We start from the raw sequence: 20,758 nt of genomic DNA on the forward strand, positions 1-20,758 counted from the left end.
CAAGAGTGATTTCCAAGAGAAATGAATATGTTTACCAGTGTCACGCTTCATCAACTTTTAGAAAAAAATTCATTTCCATATTCCATTCCGATTATCCATTCATAATCCACGACGGCAAAAAAGTAAATGTTCTAGAAATACTAAATTGTAAGTCTTTAATATTTTAAAGAATATGTTCTGGGTTCTATAGAAATTTTCCATCCTGCAATAATGTTCAACCTTTCACATTAAATAGTTTATGGGACCATTGTTTTAATAACAGCAACAACATGTTGAATATAAATGGCTAGTAGAATACAAACAATATTCGGTTTTCATTGAAAAGAACACACCACAAACGCTATTCGGTAGGACACTCTGCTGGCAACTTTGCATGTTGATAAGGCATGACACTCTCATTCGAGTAATAAATAGGAACTTAATTCTATTGTAAGATTGGTAAATAAAATGAAAACGTTTCTGCACGCACACACACACACACACACTATCTCGGTAAGCAATCAATATATACAGTACATGACAGATAATTGGAATTTACAAAAATGAACAAGTAAAAAAGCAGTAAGTTCGGCCGGGCCATTTGGAACGAATTAGTAAAAAATCCATTGAAAATTCTGTTAAAATCTTTAAAATATATTATATCGGATTGCCTATATATGGGGAATATATGATATTGTGGACCTATATAAACAAATCCATGTCTGGGGGTGAAGTACTCACAAAGAACTCCTTGTGTGGATTTTCAGATAATTCCATTGGGGAATGTGGCTAAAATAATCATAATGCCGAATATCGGGGGTACCGTTATATGGGGGATATACGATATTATGGACCTATATAGACAACTCTCTTTCAGGAAGTAAAGTATTCAGAAAGAACTTCTTGCTTAGAATTTAAGACAATTCCGTTTAAAAATGTGGCTAAAATCATCAAAATACCGAATATCGGGGGGTACCGTTATATGGGGGCTATACGATATCGTGGACCTATATAGATAATTCTCTTCCAAGGGATAAAGTACCCACAAGGAACTCCTTGTGTGGATTTTCAGATAATTCCATTGGGGAATGTTGCTAAAATCATCAAAATCCCAAATATCGGGGGTACCGTTATATGGGGGATATACGATATTGCGGACCTATATAGACAATTCCCTTTCAGGGGGTAAAGTGTTCACAAAGAACCCCTTGTGTGGATTTTCAGACAATACGATTTGAAAATGTGGCTAAAATCATCGAAATACCGAATATCGGGGGTACCGTTATATGGGTGTTATACGATATCGTGGACCTATATAGATAATTCTCTTTCAGGGGCTGAAATACTAATAAGGGACTCCTTGTGTGGAATTTCAGACAATTCAATTGAAAAATGTGGCTAAAATCATCAAAATACCGAACACCGAGGATACCGTTATATGGGGACTATACAATATCGTGGACCGATGTAGCCATTCTTCAAACTTGACCTGCCTGCAGACAAAAGAGAGATCTGTGCAAAATTTTAGCTTCCTATCTTAATTCGTTTAGACTGTAGCGTGATTACAACAGACGGACAGACCGACGGACAGGGCTATATCGTCTTAGAATTTTACACTGATCAAGAATATATATACTTTGTTGGGTCTAATGTCATTATTTCGATGAGTTACAAACGGAATGACGAACTTAATATACCCTCCATACTATGTATGGTGGAGGGTATAAAAACAAGTAAAAAAGCTGTAACTTCGGCCGGGCCGAACTTTGAATACCGCCTACCATTTGGAACGAATTTGGCAATAATTAAAAACAATAAAATCCGTTAAAAATTCTTTAAATCTTTAAAATCTTAAAAATATCGAATGCAGCAGTTATATTAGGGCCTATACGGGACATGAATCTGCATAGGTAACATTTGTCATAAGCCATTACAATATTCAAATGCGAAGCTAAAACAAATCGGTTATAATGTCGATGAAATCAAAATACCGAATATCGCTTGGTATCGTTATATGGGAGCCATACGAAGACGTGGACCTGCACAGACAATTTTCTGTCTTAGGCTGTTGTATCTATTACGAACTTTAAATACCAAATTTGAGATAATTCCGGAGAATAAATTCGCTAAAATCATCAAAATACCGAATATCGGGAGATACCGTTATAAGGGGGCTATACCAAAACGTGGAGCTACATGGTCCATATTCAATATCAAAAGTCAAAAATGTATATTTCGAGATGTTACAAACAGAATGACAAACTTTATATACCCTCCATAATATGGTGGAGGGTATAAAAAATATATCAAACTTGATGAAAATCGGTTAAGATATAGCTATATTGTATAGATATTGGTTTAGTTTTGGATATAGCTGCGTATTGTGCCTATAAAGCGTAATATCAGTTCACATAGGATGGCGATATTTATTTGATAAATATCGGTTCAAACACAAACGCCTTAGTAGAAATTAAGAGTAGGAATTCCTCCCCTGTATTAAATAGTTGCTTTCAGTTTTAAATTATAGCTGCAATGAATCTATAATACAGGTTATAAAAATATGGTATGTTGGAATTTTTTAATTCTCATAATTTTTCTTGGATTGTCGACCCAAATTCCTATAGAATTTGTTTAGGCATGAAAATGTAGGATTGCAAAATTTTCCAATTCCCGATTATGTGACACCGACTGTACTGTGTGACGTCATCAACACATAAACGATATAAAAAGGAAAAGCAAGACCACACAAAATGAACGATATCGTATAAAAAAGAACATGGATACCATGTCGACAAAAAAAAAAAAAAAAAAAAAAAACAAATTAATTCTTGCATAGACTCCCGCAACGATATGCTACAGCAGAACTAAATCACGTGATCAAATTGCCATGCAAATCAACTCACAGTGGTTTTCCAAAGAAAACTTATTTGAGTTAGACATCCTCGGGTATCTATCCGTACGAGTGGAAGAAGACATCTTTCCAGATAAGATGGGATCGGGTTTTTATTATGTACACTACCTGAGCTCCGGAATGGTCAACGAGTTACTCCAGAATGGTCAACGAGTTTTAGTCTCCACTTGAACCCGAAAAAAATCGTGTGTACTCTATGTACTAATATTCAAACTGTTGGCCCTTTATGGGGGAAGTTCCAATGGAGTAGGTCAATGTATATAAATGTGCCAGATTTGGACCAAATCGACTACTTCATTCTCCTTTACATGAGATGTGTAATAATTTTTGGAAGCTGTACGTGAGGTAACAGATGGACCGAAGTATTCCACTTCATCTTTTACTGGAAAAAATTTTGGTATGAGGAAAAATTTAAGGAAATCTAAAATTCATTTCCAAGTTCAAACGAATAATTGTTTATCAAAACATAAACCTTTTGTTGGGAAGTGCTAGAGTTCTGTATTCAAAACAGATCTCTGGTTACTAAGTTTTAAAAGAATTTGTGATAATAGAGATACAAGTTTTGAAAATTTTGACCCTTTTTGGGGAGGTGGCAGAAGGGGCGGGTCGATATCTATTATCTTCACAACATATATTGTGTTGGTAGAAATATTACAATGTGTGAAGTTTAGAGTATATTAAAGTATGAGATTTATAGTTATTCACAATTTTGACCCTTTGTGGCAGAGGTACCAGAATAATATATTTGACAATAAAATTACGATGCATCAAGTTTGGACCAAATCAGATAATCCCTTTGATAATTGTTTATCAAAACATAAACCTTTTGTTGGGAAGTACCAGAGTTCTGTATTCAAAACAGATCTCTGGTTACTAAGTTTTAAAAGAATTTGTGATAATAGAGATACAAGTTTTGAAAATTTTGACCCTTTTTGGGGAGGTGGCAGAAGGGGCGGGTCGATATCTATTATCTTCACAACATATATTGTGTTGGTAGAAATATTACAATGTGTGAAGTTTAGAGTATATTAAAGTATGAGATTTATAGTTATTCACAATTTTGACCCTTTGTGGCAGAGGTACCAGAATAATATATTTGACAATAAAATTACGATGCATCAAGTTTGGACCAAATCAGATAATCCCTTTGAGAGTTAACGTGCGCACTAGCCAGACAGAGGGGACGACAGACTCCTAAAACTAATTTGGTCCGTGTCTAAAGCAGTTATTTCGATGAGGCACGTTGTGGCTGTATCAAATAATATATACCCACTATAGCCATATGGTTGAGGATATGAAAATTACAAAAAAAATACCCTTTTTCACTTGCTTGAGGATTAACATTTTCGAAAAAAAAATATTCCTTTTTTAACTGCAGTATTTTCGAATACTTTAAATGCATGAATTCCAAGGAATCTTACGAATACGAAAATATGAAAAAATGTGGAAGTCGGAAACTTCCTCCCTTTTTAGGTTACTTTGCAATGTAAACTATCAAAACGCCGTATCTTCTTTTTTAGCTCTACTTCCATTAGTTACCGGAATTTCCCCAAAATTTAAAAAAAATAATTCTGTCGAACTATTGTTGCCGGACTTTGAAGGAAAATTTGATATATACTTGGTGAAGAGGAGGTTTGTCAATGACTACCTCTGAAGAGGGAGTCTATTATATGTGATCTTTCCAATTTACGGTGTATTGGCTATGAATCGTGGTTCTTTTTAACTGAATATTAAACTATCTTAAGATAATTAATGTTTTTCCTTTTTATTCGACCTTTTTATATTTTAATGAAACAAGTGTTTTTTCGAGCTTGAGGTCTTTGTTGTTGTATTTATTTTAATATTCCAATATTTCGAAATTCAATGAATTTCATCTTCAGGGAAATAGTCATGTGTTTAAATACTAAATTGAATTTTTATAATTAACTTAAAGCTAGCGTAGCGTTTCTACTCCGTCAAGTTACATTATTGCAATAAAAATTCAATTTAGTATTTAAACACATGACTATTTCCCTGAAGATGAAATTCATTGAATTTCGAAATATTGGAATATTAAAATAAATACAACAACAAAGACCTCAAGCTCGAAAAAACACTTCTATCTTAAGATATATTTTTCAACGACTTTGTGTTCTAGAGTAGTTTCATTTTTGAATATCGTGGATTTAAAACAAATAAATAAGGTCATCCATAAAAAATTTTTTAGACTTTTTGAATAATTAAGGTTTTTCAGGACAGAAACCGTAAGATTTTTAAAAAGTTGTGGAGTTTTTCACCTACAACAATACGAATATTACTTAATTGGATCAAAAAGTTTGTAACATCTAGAAATGTTGGTCCTAGACACACGATGTTATGAGCTGGGTTGATCTAGACTCTCTGGGTCAAAATAATAGAGCAATGGAAGCATTACTTTGGATGGGATTATTTTGGATAGTCATCGGATAATATTTAGGGTGTGAAAGGGGCCATCACTTTTGTTTGAAATTTCCAAAATTTCCATTCAACAACTAGCATTTTTAAAACTGAAAGTCACATTCCAACGAAATCGCTATTTTATAAATTTTCCACGTTTGACCTTTATATAGTCTGAAATCGAAGACATATCAATATCGGAAATATAGCAGTTACCATTGAATTTGCCATTGTTTACTTCTTCAGAATACCCCTAAATAGGTCTTACCGAAAAAATATAGTGGATTATTGAATCACATTTTCCAAGGTTTTACAGGAAAATATTCGCAAATTTATTTAGAAAAAATGAGTTTTGAGAATATATTAAGTATCAAGTGTGGGAATCATCGCTCAAAATCTTTTTATTGTGTCTAAATTTCAATTTAATGTTTTAATATATTTTCCTAGTCTACTTTTCCAAACAAATATTAATCCAACATTTAAACCCACTGTGTAACCTTTCTAGTTATTTTTAAATACCAACAACAAATGTTCCTTTTTGCAGATACAAAAACCACAACACAACTTCTGGATGGTTGGAGATAAGCGAATGGATAACTACGAAAAACCGGAAATACATATTTGAGATTTTTCAGAATGGAAAATTTGCACAATGTAGTGAATGCTGTGTGTGGCACCAAACAAAGGAATGAAATGCTCAATTTATGTGAAACAAAAAAGGCCTAGAGGAGTAAAGAAAAACAGAGAACAGGAAAAACACTAAAACAAACAAACACACGCACACATACACATACATAACAAAAGGAACTTGAAAAGCACAAGCAATCTGGATAATTGTTAAAAAATAAAGAACAAAATTACAATAATGACGTCACTTGCAACGACAAAAGCAATTGCCAAAGAAGAAAGACAACAACAGCAAATGTCAAACGCCACCATAACCTTTGAGACTTGATAAGCAATTTATAAACAAAACAAAAAAATCAACTACAACAACAAGTAAATTTTTTTTCCAGTCAGAGTTGTTTTCTCCCCCCACCTACCATACCACCCACAAAGTCTAGAGGAAAAAGAGAGTGCCAAAACTTTTCTCCCCTTCACTCTTCAACAAAAAACAACGGGCTGGAGTAAAACTATTTCCCACAACAATTATCTGGAGCTGTTGATGCCATCCAACTTTTGTGGCAGCATAAGACTACGACAACAACAAACACAAAATATCTTACGCCTTTGTAGCTGCCTCCTGGTGTTATTAAATCTGGGATCTCCGTCGCATCACCATCACAGCCAGCGTTGACGTTGTCTACATCCGTTGGGCTTATCCTGTTTACCGTTTGCGCCGACACCATTGTTTCATTTATTTTGCAATTCCTTCTTTCGCTCGCTCGCTCTCTCCGACTCTCACTGCTGACGAAAGCCGTTCCCTTTGATGTGTCATCACCAACAAACGAAAGTTTTTCATCCTGCCACCAAGGAATTGTTGTGACTGAATGTAACGCCCCATTTTCACGTTCGTTACGCAGCTGTTGGCCTTTCTTTGCCAACCTTGTGTCCGTCTGTCTGTCTGCAGCAAACTTGGTGTTGTTGCTGTTGTTCTTGCTGCTGTCTATGACATTTTGCTGTGTCGGCGGCGTGTCCCTTCTCCTTCCGTTTTGTAAATAAATAAATAGTGAAATTATACAAAATGTCGGAGCATTTACCATCAACGTCAACAGGTAAGTTTGATTGTTATTGTTGACATTTATAAACAAAAAAGAAAAAAAAAGAATAGCTGGGTAAATATATGAGATTTTATAGATATTTATGTATGTGTGTGGGTTTGTATCTGAAGAAATCTTTGAATTTGATTTATTCCACTCTGATGAAAAAATAATAGAAAAATATTTGTTTTGGCTGGAGATATATTATTTTGGAGAATTTTAAATTTATGCATAGACATTTGTTATTGTGGTATAATATGTATTCTTTAAATTAAAAAATAAATTAATATCTTGAAATGCTATATGTTAAATGCAATAAGTTTTAATCAAAACAAGTAACAAAGCTGTAAGTTGGACAGGGAAGAACTTTGAATACCCTCTACCGTTTGGAACGAATTTGGCAATTCTCAACAACAATTAACAACAAATCTTAAAAAATACCGACTCTACCTATCATATTAGAGTCTAAACGACGACATGGACCTGCAAAACTTAAAAAAAATCGGTAACAATGTAGATAAAATCTTCAAAATACCGAATATCGGAAGGTACCGTTATACGGGGGCTATACGAAGACGTAGACCTGCATAGACAATTTTCTGTCTTAGGCTGTACTATCTATTACGAACTGCAAATATAAAATTTGAAATAATTCCGGTGAAAAATGTCGCTAAAATCATTAAAATGCCGAATATCGGAAAGTACCGTTATATGGGGGCTATACCAAAACGTGGACCTGTATGGCCCATTTTCAATACCAGAAGTCCTGCAGACATAACATACATTTGAGTAAAATTTTATCAATATACTTCAATTCGTTCGGAAGCTACAGTGATTTCCACAAACGGACAGACGGACGGACATCGCTAAATCGACTTAGAATTTTCGGGTGATAAAGAATATATGTACTTTGTGGGGTCTAAAATGTGTATTTCGAGGTGTTACAAACGGAATGACAAACTTAATATACCCTCCATACTATGATGGAGGGGTGGTTTTTGGAAATTCGTAGTAAAGAGGAGTAAAAACTGCTAAAAAGTGGTTAAATTCTATTCTATTTTATGACTTGAGTTTTGAAATTTCGCATGTAGCTTGATATGGTACGAGGCATCAGATGAGCTTATGAGTACTAAAAAGTACTATAAGCCGGTTTTTGACACTACATTGTAATCACTTAGAGCTATAATTATGCCCTAGCACACCCTGATGCCTGTTTCGGCGGGGAAATTGTGAGGAGGTGAAAAAAAGAAATAATAAAACACAAGTAGTGATTGGTTTTAATTATACTCTACAACACAATGTGTTGGGGGTATTATAAGTTTGATTGGGCCAAAAATTATGTAATACCTCGAAATATTGGTTTCCCACATACGAAAGTATATATGGATCATCCTAGCTCGCCGAGCTGAGTTGATCTAGCTATGTATGTCCGTCCGTCCGTCTGTCCATGTTAATTTGTAATCACTCTACAGGTCGCAGTTATGGCCCGATCTTCACGAAATGTAGAATGGAGCTGGGGATTGGGTCAGAATAGAAGCCTATTCCTATTGGAGATGATCGCATAATATTTATGGGTTGAAATGGACCAAAAACTGAAAAATTTCATGATTTTGCAGCTGCTCTACAGGTCGCAATTATAGACCAATCGAAGCGGAAGTTGGCACGGTTCTAGAGCTTAGGGCTGGGCAGAAGCCTTCCAATTTTGATGGTCATCAGGTAATATTTAGTGGGTGGTCTAGGACAGCGGGCAGAATGGACCACTACTTTTGTCTGAAAAAATAAGAACATTACTTGCAGGCGATATCCAAAATACACAAAAGGTGAACTTGGCATTTGTATGCTGATTTCGTTGACGTATATAGCCAATTATCGTAGACAAGCAAATCATATAGGTGAATCTACATTTGGAGATACGGAGGGGCCTCTTGCTTTTAGAGATGATCGCAAAATATTAAGGGGTTCAAATGAACCAAAAACAGAAAATTTTTTCTGATTACACAATTGAAGCCAATCGACACTGAGAGGAGAGCCAAGGACATGAACGAATTCTAGCATTTTGGATGACCATTGGATAATATTTAGCTGTAACTAACAGCACAACGGAGTGCGTAAATATTGAGCAAATGTCCCTGGTTAAAATGCTTAGGGTAATATCTGGGCAGTGCTTCGTGACATAAGTTTTTAAAGCTAAATCTTCTAAAAAGGATTTGGACATAAGGGGGTCTCTAACATATTGTAGTGTATCACATGGTCAGCCCCGCACGGCTATAGCCTTTGCTTACTTGTTTTTCATATTTTTTATCGCATGCGATTTTTTCAATTTGACTTATTATATTGAAGTGTACATTTTATAATATTTTTTCACCTTGCCAGGTCGGGGTTTTTATAATCGTCCGATCCTCACAAAAAAATTCCACAAGGGTAGGGTAAGGCTCAGAAGGGATAGGCCTATTGGTTTTAAAGATGTCCGCAATATATTTGGGTAGAAATGGACCAACAACTAAAAATGTTCCTGATTTTGCAGCTGTTATAAAGATCACAAATGAAAACTAAAGGACACGAGATCTCGCGTGAAGTTAGAGTTTAGGACAACAAGTAGAATGGACCACTACTTTTGTGTGAAAAAATACCAGCATTACTTACAGGCGATATCCGAAATACGCAAAAGCCGAACTTTCTAGCTTTTTTATGCTGATTTCGTTGACGAATATAGCCAAATACCGTGACAAGCATTTAGATGAGTCTAAATTTAGAGATGCAGAGGGGTTCAAATGAACCAAAAACAGAAAAAAATGTCCTAATCACACAATTGAAACCAATCGACATGCCTGAGGATAGAGTTAAGGACAGGTAAGGATTCTAGCATTTTGGATGTAAAATGGACCACAACAACTAACAGCATGACGGAGTGCTTAAATATTGGGCCAATGTCCCTGGTCAGGTCAGTGCTCCGTGACATAATTTCAAAAGCGAAATCTTTTAAAATCGATCTGGGTTTTAGGGGGGCTTCTAACATATTGTAGTGTTGTAGGGTATCACATGGTCGTCCCCGCACGACTATAGCCTTTGCTTACTTGTTTAAAATAAGGTTGGTTGTTTATTGTGTAATTTGGGGTGGCGTAGAGACCTTAGTGTTTACTTTTCAACTACAAAATGACAAGTGAACGCCGAGGTTCATGCAATCACAGAGGATCGCGGCAATCGCCGAGAATTTTTGTCGATTACTACTACTACATTTACAATTGTTTCCAATGAGAGCAGAGTCTCGTATGTATTAAAGTGAGCTAAACAACAACAACCACCGCCCAGTGGCACCTGCACTTTACGGTCTTCGCCGAGAGAAGTTGCCGAGGAGATACCAGTGGTGTCAATCAGCATCCGTGATTGACCGGACTCGGGAAGTTGAAGGCCAACTTAAACAATGTCTTTGTGCATTTGTTCGTTACATGAAGAAGGAAGCGAGATGGACCCATACTTTATTTTGATGATCTGCATAGAAATACTTTCTGACTTGATTTATGCAATTCAGTCCATCTGTTGGACTTAGAATGATTGGTATTGGTTATCATGCAACGGTATCTCTCACTTTTCTGTATTTTGTATCTTCCTCCAGAATATTTTCACGATTATATTCGGCTTGAGTTGAGGTGGCCAACCGAAGGTGCACACTTTCAGCTGACCTCTTTGGCATGTAAAACGATTATTTTGTTTTTTTTTCAATGGTTTTACCCCGAGCTCATTTTTCAATATTTGCCGAATGAAATATTGCGATATATTCAGCTCACGAGTCATTTTTCGGCCACTGCGACGCGGGTTTCGATTAAGTCGCTCCTATACTTTTCGAGCCATTTCGAACCAATTAACCCGAAATCAGTTTAAGATATGAATGGGACCTATATCTAAATCTCAGCCGATCTTGATATAATTTGGTACAGGCATTTCCGAGCTCTATAAGATATCTGGTACCAAATATCATTGTTTTCGAATGCATATTACGAATTTAAGGGACTTAAACACCAAAACGAACGAAACATATATATGGGAGCTATAGCTATATCTCAACCGATTTTCTCCGAATTCGATGTACTTGCTTCTAGACTGAATTCGGTCGGATGTACCAATTCACCCGAAATCGGTTAAAGATATATATGGAAACTATATCTAAATTTGAATCGATTCACACCAATTTTAAAAGGGTTTGTCCTTCGGCCAAACATCATGGACACCAAAAATGCATGGACAGACGGACGGGCAGACGGAGTTGCATGTCTAAATCGACTTAGAAAGTGATTATATGAAGATCCTCATGTTACAAACAAATGCAGAAATACATTATGCCCTTACCACTATGTGGTGTAGGGTATAAAAAGGAGTGTTTTGCCTAGTAAAAGGTACTATTTATTAGTGTGGGATACAGTAGTAAGATCCAGTACAATATCTACATCATAATCATCTTTGTCCAATAAAATCTCTTCTAAATCTTTGTGGTGGGTTAGATTCTCACCAATCGATGAAAAATATTTAAAAAATCATTTTATTTCGAATGCATGTATATGCATCCCGATATTTGAATGTATGCATATAGATTTCAGTAAACATTATTTCACATTAGGTACTAAAGAGGCACACTATATTCAAATACCCAAAGTATGGAGTTTCGAGCGTTGTGAAACATAATAATATCCTGTCCATTATATGAAACTTCATTCTCATTACTATATCAATTTAATCAATGGTCTGCAGTGTAGCATGTGTTAAGTCTCGCACTCCGTTGTTAAAAATTTCCAAGTCGTTACTCCATACAAAATATTCTATGCTTCATGGGTTTCTTCATTTCTATATGAGGATATGGTACAGAAATAATTGTCACCTGTTATGACTTATTAATATATATGTAATTATGTTTCTTCCTTTAATGGCAGAATTCAACTCCTTTGTGTCGCTGATTTGTAGCAAAAGGTGCAAATTAAAAGAATTTCTAAGTATTTCACAGGTGTTGGTAATAACGTAGCAAAAGAATTAGTAATTGTAATTGTTAGCACCAGGAACACTTTATAGGAAAATATTATTTTTTAAGATAGTAGGAAATGAGGAGACAAATTGATACGAACATAACGCACAACTTCATAGAAGACAGTGACATGTTACTGAATAGCCATTGAAACTGGTACGCATTTACAGTGGAATGGTTACTATTTTGTGAGACAATTGACTAGATATTGATATTTCGTCTATATTAACAACAAGTGAAAAAGCAGTAATTTCGGCCAGGCTGAACTTGGAATACCCTCCAACATTTAAAATGAATTTGAAATTTTTCAAAAAAAAAAAAAAAAAAAAAAAAATAAACAAAAAAAAGAATCCGTTATTTTGGGATTTATACGAAGACGTGATCCTGCAATTTTCTATCACAGGCTGTAGTACTTATTACGAAGTGCAAGTACGAAATATTAACAATTCCGGTGTACAAATCATAGCTAAAATCATCAAAATACCGAATATAGAGAGGTACTGTATATGGGGACTATACGAAGACCTGCTTAGACAATTTAATGTAACAAGTTGTAGTTCTCATTAGGAACTTCAAATACATAATTTGAAACAATTCCGGTGAACAATGTCACCAAAAATATCAAAATACGGAATATAGAGAGGTACAGTTAAATGGGGGCTACACCTAAAAGTGGACATATATTTCCCATTAGCAGACGAAACACGCATTTGAGTAAAATTCTATCAACCTACATCAATTCGTTCGGAAGATAGAATGATTCTACAGACAGACGGACGGTCATTGTTAGGTTAAAGGACGCGCGGTTTCCTTTTTGGTAACTGCTCGGAGACGCACAAGCATTGTGTTCATCCTAATAGGAAATTGAAAAAAAGAAGTAAAAAAAGCTTTAAGATCGGCCTGGCCGAACTTTGAATACCCTCCACCATTTGGCAATATACAAAAAAAAATCCATTAGAAATTCTGTTAACATCTTAAAAATACCGAATGTAGCCATTATATTAGGGTCTACACGACGACGTGAACCTGCATAAGCCACTTTTGTCAGCCATCATAAGCCATTACAATACTCAAATGCGAAACTTGAAAAAAATGCTATTTATAATGTCGCTAAAATCATCATAATACCGAATATCGGAAGGTACCGATATTCGGGGGATTTACGGAGACGTGGACCTGCACAGACAATATTCTGTCTTAGGCTGTAGTATCTATTACGAACTTCAAGAACCAAATTTAAAACAATTCCGGTGAAAAATTTCGCTAAAAACATCAAAATACCGAATACCGGGAGGTACCGAAGACGTACGTGGACCTGCACAGACAATTTTCCGTCATAGGCTGTAGTATCCATTACGAACTTCATATACCAAATTCGAAACAATTTCGGTGAAATATGTCGCTGAAATCATCAAAATACCGAATATCGGGAAGTACCGTTGTATGGGAGCTATACCAAACGAATTGATTCAAATTTAAAATTTGAAGTTCGTAAAGGATTCTACAGCCTTATCCAGAAAATGAGCTATGTGGGTTCACGACTTCGTAAAGCCCTCATATAACGGTACCCCCGATATTCGGTATTTGGATGATTTTTGCAACATTATTTACCGGAATTGTTTCAAATTTGGTATTTGAAGTTCGTAATGGATACCACAGCCTGAGACAGAAAATGAGCCATGTAGGTCCACGTCTTCGTATAGCCCCCATATAACGGTGCCATCCGATATTCGGTCTTTTGATGATTTTAGCGACATTATTCACCGGAATTGATTCAATATTGTTATTTGAAGTTTGTAAAGGGTTCTACAGCCTAAGCCAGAAAATGATCCATGTGGGTCCACACGTCTTCGCATAGCCCCCATATAACGGTACACCCGATATTCGGTATTTGGATAATTTTAGGGACATTATTTTCCGGAATTGTTTCAAATTTGGTATTTGAAGTTCGTAATGAATACTACAGCATATGACAGGAGATTGTTTGTGCAGGTTCACGTCTTCGTATAGCCCCCATATAACGGTACTCCCGATACTTGGTATTTGGATGATTTTAGCGACATTATTTACCTGAATTATTTCAAATTTTGTATTTGAAGTTCGTAATGGATACTAAAGCCTATGCCAGAAAACTGTGTGTGCAGGGCCACGTATAATACTTCCCTATATTCGGTATTTTATTTATTTTAGCTACATTATAAACAGATTTGTTTTCAAATTTAGTATTTGAATATTATCTATACGTCGTCGTATGGACCCTAATATACTGCTACATTCGCTATTTTTAAGATTCTAACAGAATTTTTAATGGATTTTTTTTATTGAAAATTGCCAAATTTGAACTAAATGGTGGAGGATATTCAAAGTTCAGCCCGGCCGCACTTACTTTTTTACTTGTTAGTTGAAATTATTTCAAAAACATAATAACACAGCGGAGTGCGAAAACAAGGGTGACATCTGGACGGGGCTGTATGACATTATTTCAAATGCGAAATCTTCCAAAATGGATTTGAACATGAGGGGACTTCCAACATATTGTAGTGTTGTAGAATATCAAATGGTCGGCTTGCACGACTATGGCCTTTTCTTACTTGTTAGTACTAAAAAGGCCTAACACGAACTCTTGGAACGAATCTAAATTTTTAAAGTGGACTCTTCGCTGACGAAATAGTGGGCACTTGCTAATATATAATATTAATGGAAAATATTTTCTAGAAGAACATTTCTTACAAACAGTCCTACCTTCATCATTTCAACCAAGATATATCTCAATTTTTAAAATAGAATCCGTTCCCCAATTTTGCAACAAAATGTTGCTGTTATACGATAACTCAGATTTGAGCAACAAAATGAAAAACGTAAAATATTAACATATGATTCTTCAGCACACCTCCCCATCATTTGTCTCATTCATGGCAATGTCTAATTTAGAACGTGACTTACAAAGTTACATATTTTAATTTGCATGCGGACAAAAAAAAATAACTCGTTATGGTAATTATTCACTTGCTTCTGCTCGAGGGGTAGTGAATGGCTTCAGGTATTCACAAATAAAACTCAGGTGGCACATTATGTCTTCATTTGAAATATGGCAGAGTGCAATGCAATGAAGATTTTTGGTAGATTATGACACGTTCTACACTTTCTTAAAATATTTCAACTGCTTTTTGAAATGAATGTAAAACGTAATTGTCAGACTAACAAAGTGATTATCACATTTTGTGCAGTACACATTAGCTAATGTTCATAAAATGAGTGGCGTATTTCAAGGTTTTTTGGTATATTTTATTCGAGGATATTAAATTAAGGACAAGGAACTTTTTCGGGGTTTTCATTTAATACTACAAAAACGTGCCTCAAATAACGGTTTTAGACCCTAGATCTCTTTGGACCAAATATTTTTCAGGCCATTTGGTGTTATTCTAGGGTGTTCGATTTGTCTCGAAGGGAGTTTCCGATTTTATCCAAACCTGGTACATTGTAATATTATTAACAAACTTAGATCGAGTTCGGAGATAGGCAATATCGGTCACCTCCTTTTGGTAACTCCCCCACAAAAAGTCAAAATTGCCGAAGAAAATTATTCACCTTTGCTCAAACTTGGAACATTCCAATATTTTTGTCAGTGCTAGGTCTGGTCTGAAAATGGACAATATCGACTCACTCCATCAAGTACTTCCATCACAAAGGGTTGAAATTTGGAATAAACACAACTCTTTTACAATGTGAAATAGGAGACGGATTGTCGTTACACATCCCAATATTAGAGCAGTGTTTGGCTTGCTTGTTTGGGATACCGTAGTATTTTGTTGTTGCAAAATCGTCAGGCAAAATCCCATTATTGTTGTTTTTATAAAAACAACGTTTGTTTATGAGTGAAGAACGATGGTAATGTTTACCAGGGGGTAAGGCAGGGAATACCTAGGTTTCGGAAAGAGACACCAATCCTCATCAGTTCCATTGTTTCTTGTCTGGGATATTCTCCCCAGAAGTTATTTTAAAAAATAACTTCTATGACAAAAAACATTTTTTACCCAAGTGACGAGATCGTAAGCTCAATAGAAGAGGAACAAAAGAATTACATAAAACGAAAATTCTTTTGGAAAATCTTCTAAATCTTACAACCGCACAATATTTTTACTAACACCAGATCTCGTCTGAAGATGGGATATATTGGACTACTATTTTGCTGGTTAGATATCGACCCACTGCAACTAGTATCTTCCCACAAAGGGATCAGAATTTTAAATAACATATCCTCCACAATACAACTCCTCAACAAATACTAAATATTTATGTTTCTCATATTTTTCTGAAACAGAGATCTGATATGAATATGAAATAAATCGGCACACTTCTGTACCTTCCCCACAAAAGGTTAAAATTTTGATTAACAGATATTCGCATAAAATTGGTAATTACAGGGTGAGACGAAAAGACTGCAACCAGTTTCAGACTGCTGCCATTTCTAAGTCACTCGTCCAGTGACAGCTCATTATATTGTTTACAGGCGTGAAAATGCATTTTGGTGAGAATTTTCCAGAAAAAAAGTAATTCGTGATGGAATTCAAGCGTAGTAGTGCGATTCCTTTATATTTGGCTGGAAAACCCAAGTGGTCATCGTTTGAACACTGCAGCATTGAATAAATCTTTTGTGTCTCGTACCATCGCTCGTTACCGTCATACTGGTAGCGTAGCCCTAAGTCAAGGAAGTGGGGGCTATGCGAAGACGTAGACCTACATACTCCATTTTCAATACCAAAAGTCCTGCAGGCATAATACACATTTGAGTTAATTTTTATCAACTTATTTCATCTCCTTCAGAAGCTAGGGTGATTTCCACAGATGGACGGACATTGATAAATCGGCATAGAATTTTATGCTGATCAAGAATATATGTACATTGTGGGGTTTAAAATGTATATTTCGAGGTGTTACAAACGGAATGACAAACTTAATATACCCTCCTTACTATGGTGGAGGGTATAAAAGTGTTGTCCATTTTACAGCGTAATATAATCCAATGGTCATCTAAAATGGTCGACTTTTTCCATGTCCTTAACTCTCTCCTCAAGCAAAATTCCGGGTCGATTGGTTTGAAATTGTGACCTGATTGCAAAATCAGGAAAATATTAAATTATTTGGTCCATTTGAACCCCTAAAATTTACATCTCCATAACAATATATAGTTTAATTCTGACCCTAACACCACCTCCATGCAAAAAGTTGTGAGGATCGGACGATAATTGCGATCTTTATTGTTAGGCGATTTTCTTAGATTTTATCCTCTTCTGGTTGGAGACCAATGCGATTGAGAAGCGGAATAACTAACATCAATTTCTTTTATATATATATTGTAAATATGTTGCTATATGTCCGAAATCTTGGCTTTCAGCATCATGCTAAAAGTCAGATGTGCCTTTTTAGCGGAAAGTTATGATTTATTTTACCCTCTAAATAATCAACACAATCTGCTGTAATAGGGTGTAGTATCTATTACGAACTTCGAATACCAAATTTAAAACCATTCCGGTGATTATTGTCGCTTAAATCACCAAAATACCGAAACTAGAGAGGTGACGTTTTATTGAGGTGACGTGGACCTACATGGCCCATTTAGTCGTGCGGGGCCGACCATGTGATACCCTACACCACTACAATATGTTGGAAGCCCCCTGAAGTCCAAATTCATTTTGGAAGATCGCGATATTGAACTAATGTCATAGAGGCCTGCCCAGATGTTACCCTTTTTTACATATTCTGCTGTGTTTTGTATTCGAAAATATTCACAAAAGCCATGGTCCATTTTACAGCTAAGTACAATCCAATAGTCATCCAATTTGCTCGACTTCTTTCCTCTTACAGAAAACTTTTTTTTTTTTTGGTCCATTTGGACCACTGAATTTAAATCTCCATAACAGTAGGCTTTAATTTTCACCCTAACGCTACCACATAAAAAATTTCGTGAGAATCGGATGATAATTGCGACCTGTATATAATACCTTCAACACATAGTGTTGTGGGGTGTAAAATAACTTTAAAAATTTACAATTCAAAATTGTAAGTCAAACTGAAAAAAATCGCATGCGATAAAAAATATGACAAAAACTAAAAAAAATGTAACAAAAAATATTCACTTTTTTATTGGTACATTTTCACGCGATTTTCTTTGATGTTGTCCTTTTCTGGCAAGAGACCATTCCGAATTCATGAGAATTGTGAAAATCAGTCCAGCGGTTCTTGACTTATCAGCGATCTAACTAACATTCCCTTCTTTGATATATGAGATTGTACATATTTTTCTATATATGCGAGATTTTGGATATGAGTATCAATGTAACGGTCAGAAGTGATATTTTCGTGTATTTGTGATTTCGCCAGGATAAAATATATTCGCGGTTTAGTGGAAAATTTCGTATTTTTTACAAAAAAAAAAAAAATTAATGTCCATTTTACCCGCTAAATGTGGTCCGATGACCATTAAAATTTGTACGCTTCTGCCCAGCCCTAAACTCCATGCAAAATTTTGATTGGTATATAATTGTGACCTTTAGAGTAACTGCAAAATCAAGTATTTGTACTGTTTTTGGTCTATTTCAACCCCTAAATATTTTGCGATCATCTCCAAAAACAATAGGGCTCTATTCTGACCCTAACCCCACCTCCAGTTTCTATTTCGTGAGGATCGGGCCATAACACATACCTAGATCGACTCAGCTCGACGAGCTAGGAAGATCCATATATACTTTCCTATGTGGGAAACCAATATTTCGAGGTGTTACATAATTTTTGGCCCAATCAAACTTACATAGTGTTGTAGAGTATAATAAAAATGTAATACCGTAAAAGTCAAACTTGTCTTAAAAGTCCGTGATTAGGGCAATGCTAAGTTTTAACAAATATTTTACAAATTCAACTTCGAATACGAAAATGATTTAAAAAATCTGGGTACGAGCTTTGTAGTCGCAAAAAAATATTCGCCAATTTAAGATTAAAGTTCTGATAGTCTTGTAGAAAATAGTTTTTAAAATCTTCGATTATTGATTCAAAAAGCCCTAGGCAATGAATAAAAAATTCTAAAATTTATGAAAGTCCATTCCTATAATAAACATTCTGGATTAGATGGTTTTGAATAGTTAACAAATCCATTCAATTTATTAAAGCACCCTTACTGAAGCAATGTTAGACCATTACTTATCAAGTGCATGGTCTTCATAACCATACATTTACTTATGTTCATAAAAATTCAAATTGGCCTAATTATCCGAACACTATTCTCCTCACGCCGGATGGCTATTTAGAGGACACGAACGGTTTGTAATGTTTGTGTTTTGTTTTTTTTTTTTTTTTTTTGTTTTGATGCATGCATGCAACACCGTACATTTCTTCCTTCCATCACTCTCTCACTGTTTCTCTCTCTCGCTCTCTTCCTCACTCTCTTCCCCATACTTTCCTACTTAAGCCATTTGAATTTGCAGTTCCCTGAGTAACAGGCATTCTGTCCACAAACCATAAGGCCATAAAATGTACTCTAATTAATTGCCAACAGTTTTAATTTAGGTTTTGCCTGCAAACTAGGTGTGCTATTTCATTTCACGCAAATTCCACTTAGCTCTCTGCGAGAGAGTGTGTGGCGGTGTCTGTTTGTCGAGCAGCCACTATTTAGACGCATAAGCTTCTTATGACACATTTAGCAGATTTTAATTATAACTTCATGCATTTACATTGGATGATAGAACGTTTTGAATTGTCCACAGACATGAAAATGGAACAGGAGAGGGTTCTTTGCATACACGCACCGGTATTTACACGCATATATTCATAATGGATCACAGTAGCGCTGGAGGGAACTGCCACTGTGTGCTTATGGAAGAGAAACTGTTGCTACTGTGCTTGATGGAGGTAATGTGTATTAGTCTAGATAGGTTCAAAAAATGCTTTGGACTTGAAAATAGTCGAATTAAGGAGGAAATGGTTACTTTTCTGCCACTATTGCATGGAAAAGATAACTTGTTGCTACTAATATGGGCACTAATATGGAAAAATGCAAATTTTATCGGTTGTAGTCACTGAAGAAATCGGTGAAATCTAACATATCATAATTTATACGTTTTCTAATATTAATAAAAACAAGTTAAATAGTTTAAGTCGGTTTTGCCGACAGATGTATACCCCCATCCTTGAGTTAGGATTATCCACATTGTTGGCGCATTATAGGGGAAGTTTCGAAGCAGCTGGCCAATATTGCCCAATTCGTATCTGAGCTAAGTCTTATATTTGTGCTACATCGTCTACTTCCCATACTTTAAATGAGATATGTGCAACTTTTTGGAAAATATGGAAATATGCGGACCGAAATATTCCACTTCATCTTGTACTGATAACAAATATTGGTATATACAAAATATAAAGAAAACCTTACATTAATATCTAATTTTATACAGATTTTGCGTTAGCAAATATGTTTGGATGTGTTATTTTTTTTTAATTTTGAACCCTTTGTGGAGGAAGTAACAAAAGGAGAATATCCCATTTTCACAGTGATCTTATATTAGAAAAAATAATGGCATGTGTGAAATTTGCAGAGAACCGGAAGCTTATTTCGGATTTTATGATCGTTTTGGTTATTCCTTTCCCGTTATTCCCCTTTGTGGGGGAGGTACCAGAAGAAATAGTCGGTTCTCTACCATTTTTATAACAGATCTGTGGGGGAGATACCGCAAAAAGTGGACCGATATATTC

The 20,758-nt window shown here is 35.4% G+C and overlaps 1 protein-coding gene across 1 annotated transcript in view; it reads left to right on the forward strand.

The window, feature by feature from the left end:
• The first annotated feature begins 6,888 nt into the window (after positions 1 to 6,888).
• Positions 6,889 to 20,758, forward strand: part of LOC131801372 (multiple C2 and transmembrane domain-containing protein-like) — a 94,536-nt gene continuing 80,666 nt past the window's right edge. Inside the window, exon 1 of the mRNA XM_059119955.1 lies at positions 6,889 to 7,020. Coding sequence (XP_058975938.1) covers positions 6,990 to 7,020 — 31 coding nt within the window. The 5' untranslated portion in view covers positions 6,889 to 6,989. The remainder of the gene's footprint in view (positions 7,021 to 20,758) is intronic.

This window comes from Musca domestica, unplaced genomic scaffold, assembly GCF_030504385.1.
Source record: "Musca domestica strain aabys unplaced genomic scaffold, Musca_domestica.polishedcontigs.V.1.1 16, whole genome shotgun sequence".
NCBI lineage: Eukaryota > Metazoa > Arthropoda > Insecta > Diptera > Muscidae > Musca > Musca domestica.